General features: G+C 47.6%; 2 protein-coding genes across 2 annotated transcripts in view; one reads left to right on the forward strand and one right to left on the reverse strand.

Annotated features, from left to right (window-relative positions):
- The window catches only part of Csmd2 (CUB and Sushi multiple domains 2), a 575103-nt gene that overhangs the window by 276132 nt on the left and 291976 nt on the right, over positions 1 to 6995 (forward strand). The window lies entirely within an intron of this gene.
- Positions 4948 to 5653, reverse strand: Hmgb4 (high mobility group box 4). The gene has a single exon (XM_021159815.2). The coding sequence runs from the start codon at positions 5507 to 5509 to the stop codon at positions 4964 to 4966; it is 546 nt and encodes a 181-aa protein (XP_021015474.1). The 5' UTR covers positions 5510 to 5653; the 3' UTR covers positions 4948 to 4963.

A 6995-nucleotide genomic window follows, 5' to 3' on the forward strand; every position in this document is an offset into this window, starting at 1 on the left:
TATATCTGGGTCCTTTCAGCAAAATCTTGCTAGTGTATGCAATGGTGTCAGCGTTTGGAAGCTGATTATGGGATGGATCCCTGGATATGGCCACTCCCGCCTCAGCTAGATTTCCAAACAACCCTTAAAAGCCCTTTTGCACCCAAGAGAGAGGACTATCAAAAGGAGCATCCTGTTTCCTCTCTATCCCAGGGATTTTCTCTTAAGAATGGAGCAAGAAATTCCATCTAACCCTGGACACCTCCTCTTGGCCAGGAAATCACAGACAACAGTATTGCTAAACTGTGCCTTACAAAGGATCCCTTCCTTCTTGGTTTCTAACACACACTCCTTCTGTCCTCCTGGCTCCTGCAGGCAACACCCTCCACATCTTGTTTCCAACGCTCTGCTTGAACTTTTAAAGATTTGTCTTAACAATCTTTCTAATGCACTCTCAGCCCCTCCCCAGTCCAGACATGTGGTTCCACAGCTAGCCCACATTTTACAGGTCTATGGCATGGCTCTCTCCTTACCTTGGTGCCAAACTCTGCATCTGCTGACTGTTCCAGGTAATAAACGACCTGAAGTCTTAGTGGCACACAACACAAAACACCTCTCAGGCTCTGTGTGTCAGGAATTGGGTGTATCCTAGCTAGGTGACAAGCTGCAGATAAGGGGCCCCTAAGGCTACAGAGCCCAGTTCTTTGTCTGGAGACAGTCCAGTTCCTGGCTCTCTCTTGGTTCTTGGAAGGACTTAGTACCTTGAAGACAGACCAGGCTGGGTACCTCCGCTCCTGATGTGTGTCACTGCCATCTACCTCCTGTGCCTTGCCGTGGGATCTTCTTTCATGAGCAGTTTTCCATGTGTCAGTGTGCTTTGAGCAAGGGGGAACTTGGTTAAAGTCAAAGGATTTATAACCCAATATTTTGTTTAAAAAAATGACATGGTTGGGGAGAAGCCCAGTCAGGCAAAGGTCTGTGTTTTATCCCCAGAACCCAAATAAAAGCCAGGTAGGATGGCACATTCTTGTAATCTCATCTCAGGCCAGAGACAGGTAGACACTTGGCAAGTTCTTGTCAGTAAGAGAGCATGTGTGTGCATGTGTGTTTGTGCATGTGTGCATATATGCATGGGCACATGTACATGTGTGTGTGCGTGCGAGTGTGTGTGTGTACACACGCATACACTCACATTTGTGCACCTGCTTACATGTGTGTATGTTTTGAGCACCCACCAATTGACAGATTGTCTTGTGACTTCCACACCCGTGAACATGCACGAATGATAGCCCAACACTTTTATACTATCGTCTTTATTGGAATGGAATCTGTAGTTGCAGCTCACACAGAGATGAGCAGGGAAACATAGGCTGAGATATCAAGAGGTGGAGCCACTAAGAGCATCTTACAAGCCCAGGGACAGTGAGACTGGTTTCTGACCTGATTATGTCATATCTGACTCCCACAGGTGACAGGCGACCAGGCAAACATGTCACTGTTAAAGGGGAGAATCACAGAAGCATAGGGAGCCAGTCTGCATATCAGGGATTATACTAGGAACCTTGAGTGGAAACAGCAAAGCTTTTGGGGTCTGAGGGGGCTTTAACAGGTAGTTCACTGTCAGTGCACCCCAACTCAGAGATCAAGGACAGCCTCAGAGACTCCTGGTCTCTTTGGGTGATCTGTTTCCTTAAGGTGGTACATTCACCTTTAAACAGACTAAGCCAAATGCCACCACCCACCATTACCAAGGGCCACCCCCACCCCCACAGCACATTTACAACAATGGCCCTGGCTTATCCTCAGCTCTCCTGAAGGTCAGATCTTATCTATTGAAGTGTGACAAGAAGTGACAGGCTGAGAAAATGGGGCACCCCAACCTTTAGAACCTCACCTTGGTGACCACACCCTGTTTATGGATCTTCCAGGCCAGAGAACTAAGCTTTAATCCCCCAAACAGTTGAGGTTTTAGTGGATGGCGCAGCCAACAAAAAGATCCCAGTGTGGTTGAATGACATTTTCACATCGATTCTCTTGCAACCTTGATCTACTTCTCTGTTGGGATTTGAGGGAAACCCAATAAATGAAATATACTTATTTCCCTCTCCAGCGCAGAATCAATTGTCAGATGATGGGAAAGCAAGAGGAGGGTCCACTTCATTACTGAGGAACTGATCAACAGGCAGGCCTGACCTCACTGCAGGGACAGGAAGGGCCAGAGGTAGGACTGGAGCAGAACAGCATGGCCCTGGTGCACATGTGAGGCCGGCTAAAGCATTCCTATGAAACATTCTGGTACCCATGCTTACCAGCCCCCTTTCTGGAGAGAAAATGAATCACAGAGAGAGCAATCTCACAGTTGCCACTCTGGGTTTTTAGCAATGGTCTCTCCAAGCAATTCCCAATGGAGGCCCTCATTATCTCTGTTCTTGAAGGGGAACGTGAGCCTATTAGCCTCGTGTCTTCTAGCTTTGCCTCCTCTTCCTGAACTCATCATGGGAGATTGGCACTTGATAGTCTCTGAAGATTCTAGAATAATCAATAATGCACATCATAGATGGAAGCACATGGCTCCTCTCCACCACACTGACAGAACTCTCTGGCCCCTAGCTGCGTTCACATTTCCCATGAACTTGCCAAGCCTAGCACCCAAACTTCATTTTACACAGGCACTCTGGCATGCCCCAAGTCCCTGTGATACCACCACAAAGGGATTTCCCCAAAGGACTCAGTATCCTTAACTGTGCTTTAAACATAGGTGCTGGGATGCTTAGATGGCTCCACAGATAAAGGCGCTTGCTTACCATGGAGCCTGACAACTTATTTGGAGCCCATGTGATGGAAGAGATCCAAGCCCTACTAGTTAGCCTCTGACCTACACACACACATGCATGCATGCACCCACGTGCATGCATGTACATGTCTCATCACCTGGCACTACTGATAACTCCAGTGTGTTGGCTGACTTTTCTGTCTGTTCCTCCCTTGATATATATTCCTATTAGTAGAAGCTACTGGTATGATGCAGGAAACCTTTCAGAGTATCAGATATATTAATGACTACACAGAGAGAGGTGCCAGAGAAAACTAGTCACAATGATGGTGTTGGGCCCAGAGGCTCAGTCTCTGTCTTCTCAAGGGCAGAGTATCTCACTGGACTGCCCACTCTCCCACCCATCATGTTAGATGCAAGCTCCCTCTCCCTGCTCTTTGTGTTCCTCCACTGTCATCCGCTATGGTCATTAGACACCAATAGAGTCAACCCCTCCCATTGTCTTTAAGCATCCTTCATGTCTTCAAGGATGCCCTGTATCCCGTTGACAAAACTGACTTGAATTTCCACATTCTCATAACTGGAAAGGGATAGCCCAAGGTCCCAGAGCAGAGTGTGATGTGTCACACAACCATCCACTAGATATCTGCCATTCAGGAGCCAGCAATGAGGAAACAGTAAAGTCTGTGTCTAAGTACAGACAGAGGGGGAACAGAGGGGACAGAGGGGATGTTGTCTGAATCTACATTTTAAGGGTTAGTAACAGAGGGTTGGAGACAATAAGGCAGAAGCGAGGCAGAGGATCAAGGCTGTCAATAGTGTCTTCTAGAAGTATGCCAGCTGGCATTCTTTGTCCCTGCGTCTTAACAGAATAGCTCTATAGAGTTTGATCACCTGCTGCCTGTGGGAGCTTATCCCTTCTGACCTTGCTGAAGACAATAAGGCAGGAAGGAAGGTCGAGGCTAGCCTATGATAAATACCTTTACTTTTAGCCTTGCATCCATCGCTTCAGACTTCACAAGGCCACGACCTAGGTTTTGGCCATGGTTGAGTTGTCACATGATGGCTCAGCTGTAGAGATCCGCACTGTACTTATGTGGTTGCCACAGCCTCCACTTCCTTCTGCTTGGAGGGCAGAGCCTCTGCCTTTCAGCGTTAGCTTAACATCCCCCAAGCTGCCAGACAATTTCCTCCCAGCTCCTTGAACTGCTCCTTTCACCCAACTGCAAGGAAACTTTCTAAGGCAAATTGACTAGCAAGGTAGGGTACCACTGCTTAGAAACAATACCACCTATTAAGTATTCAGAACTGTGCTGCCTCATCCAGTCACTAAGATAATGCATAAAGCAGGTGCTGTACCCTGCTTTCGAGGAGGAGGCCGGGGATCCCTAGGAGACACAAGGCAGGGGCGGGGATGAGTGTGGGTTGCAGTTTTTGAGAGGAAGAAGAACACTTAAGTCTGATGATCTCTGTCTTTTCAATGAAGCAGAAAATGAGGGCATCTCCTGAGAGGGCGCAGGAGAAGCAAAGCCAAGCTGGAGTCCCAGCTGTAAGCCATGGGGGGTGGGGATTTCACCAACATGAGATCTTCTTGGGCGGCTTCATCCCTCCCCCCCAACACCCCCTACCTACCCCCCATGCTTCTCGTTCACCACCACTCCCGCTGCTGTATTTTATAACCTTCTCTCTCATTGTGTTCTCACACTGGGCACGAGCATCCCAATGCCCCTGTCCCATGGACCTGGCATGTGGGAACCCAAACAACTTGATTCTGAGCCCAGAGTTGTAATCAAAATCAAAATGGCTGCCTGCAGAGACAGCACAATCCCTTCTTAGTTTGACCCCATTCCCACGAGATGGCAAGCCGCAGCAGAAGCTGGGAATTTTATTAATAAATATCTGAGCCAATCACTCTACTTTGGTCACAAAAGCAGTGATGTCGCTCCCCATGCCCAAGTGACTTTTCACATGTGCTTAACCACCCTGGTCAACCCAGGCTATTTGGGTCCTGCAGCCAGTTCCCTCTCTTAGAGCTCTCTCTCTCTCTCTCTCTCTCTCTCTCTCTCTCTCTCTCTCTCTCTCTCTCTCTCTCTCTGAAAGCCAGCCTTCCCAAGACTGGACCTCAATCAAACCACTTACTCTCATAGCATAGCATCCAAGGACACACGACCATACAGGACACCAGGGCCAGAAAGTCAATTGAATGATGTTTTATTGTTTCAAACTGGTCTTGGCTGATTCCAAGAAGTTCCCCTTCCTGCCTTGACATTGCTTGCGGTAGGCCTCTTGTTCCTCGAAGTACTTTGCCCGCATAAGTGCAGCCTTCTGTTCATAGGGCTTTTTTTCTGCTTCGTCAGTTGTGGACCACATCTTCCCGGCAGCCTTGGCCACCTGCACCACGGTCCAGTTGGGGTTCTCTTGCTTCAGCATAGCATAGTGGTCCCGGGAGAAGAGCAGGAAGGAGGATGGGGGCTTCCGCGGTGCCTTTGGGTCCCTCTTTCTTCTCTTTCTTCTCTTGCCTATGTAATTCATCATTTCTTGCTGGTACCGGGCTTTATCGAGCTCTGCTAGGGCTTCATATTTTGCCTTTTCGTGCTTTGAGATGGATCTCCATTTTTCTGAACACTTTCTAGAAAATTCTTTAAAGCCAAGGTAGGTATTTGGCTGTTGCTCCTTGAATTTGTTTCTGAAATTCAGCATAAAATGGATGTAAGAAGACACATTCACCTTGGGCCTTAGCTGGTCTTTTTTCCCCATGTTTAAACAACCATAATGTCCTTCGCTGGATCCTGCTGATCTGGAGGATAGCAGAGATTTCTGTCTCTGTACCCGAGGAGCAATCTAGAAGGTGCCCTACTTATGGTGAAATTTCCTCTGTGTGTGAGCATCAGCCAGGCCCCAGCCTTTTCAGTGCTGGTGGTCTTTGTTGGGTCAAAGAAGGGATACTGTGATGTCATCCCCTAGCTGACCAATGCCAACCAAACTCAGTCATTTACAGGTAGGCCCTCTTAGTGATTGGTTTCTCTGGGAATCTTTTTTTTTCTTCCTTTAAGGAAAGATGAAGGTTTATCTGAATCTTATTAAAGTTGCTACTAGGCCCTGGGAATCTTTCCTTTTGGCTTTCTGGAGGCTGTGGGCTTTGCTCCGCCTCTGGGGTCTTTATATCCCTGTCCCCCAGTGGGTCATAACAAGGGCTGCCTTTCTCCATGTGATTGTCAGGATGCTGCCTCCTCATCCTCCACACAGGCTAGAAATAATGAAGGCAAGGAGGGGGGATGTCTCGGGAACTGTCATGAGAGCATGTGAAGGCTTTCTGTTTCCCTCAAGCAGTGGCAATGCCTGCTGCACAAAGGGTTTAGTAGTAACTCTAAAAATAATCAGCTATGACAGCTGGGACTTGGTTCCTGTCAGGACAAAGTTGTCTAATTTAAAACCCAAGCACTTCAGCTCAGAGTCTGAATCCTTCGTTTCTCTGAAGAAATTGGAGGAGAAAGAGGGAAGAGAACCTAAGAGTTTATTAATTACATTGGAGTTCTTGAAAATTTGAATTCTTAGCTCTTCTGGCAGCCCCTCCCCATCCTTGAAAGAGTCCCCATTTCTTAGAGTTAGTTTACAGAGCACTAAAACAGTTAAGCAAAGTGGCTTCTTTGGGGTAAAAGTTGATAACCTGCTAGTGGTCCAACTGTGGAGAGTGCAGTAAAGGCCAACAGACCTGTTTGTGTGTAAATGGGTTTACCGAAAATCCAGTGGGGGACAGTAGTGCCACATGCATAGGACAAGAACACATGTTCTCATTGACATAAGGATTGAGTTCAAACTTGAGCAGCCACCAACAGGCAGGAACCATGGATCTTGGGTGTCAACTGATTGATTGGAGCCACTGTCCTGAAAACTTTTCAGGGAGGGCTAGAGGTGACATTTTTGGTCTTAGCCTGTGTAAGGTTTGGGCAGGGGGTGGTAGAAGATAGACACACACACACACACACACACACACACACACACACGGTCTCAGCAGTAGTTCCCTACAAGGAAACTATTCTCAGACTTCCAAGACTGGCTTTAACTTTTGGTTTTGGTTGGTGGCCATACCTTGCCTCCCTTTGAGCCTATGATCTCCCAGGAAAATGTGTTTGCACTAGCAAGAGATATTGTTCTAGGTGACCTATAGGGTACCATGCCAGGCAAAGTGAAGAGAGAGAGAGAGAGAGAGAGAGAGAGAGAGAGAGAGAGAGAGAGAGAGAGA

Source organism: Mus caroli, chromosome 4, assembly GCF_900094665.2.
Source record: "Mus caroli chromosome 4, CAROLI_EIJ_v1.1, whole genome shotgun sequence".
NCBI classification, from domain to species: domain Eukaryota; kingdom Metazoa; phylum Chordata; class Mammalia; order Rodentia; family Muridae; genus Mus; species Mus caroli.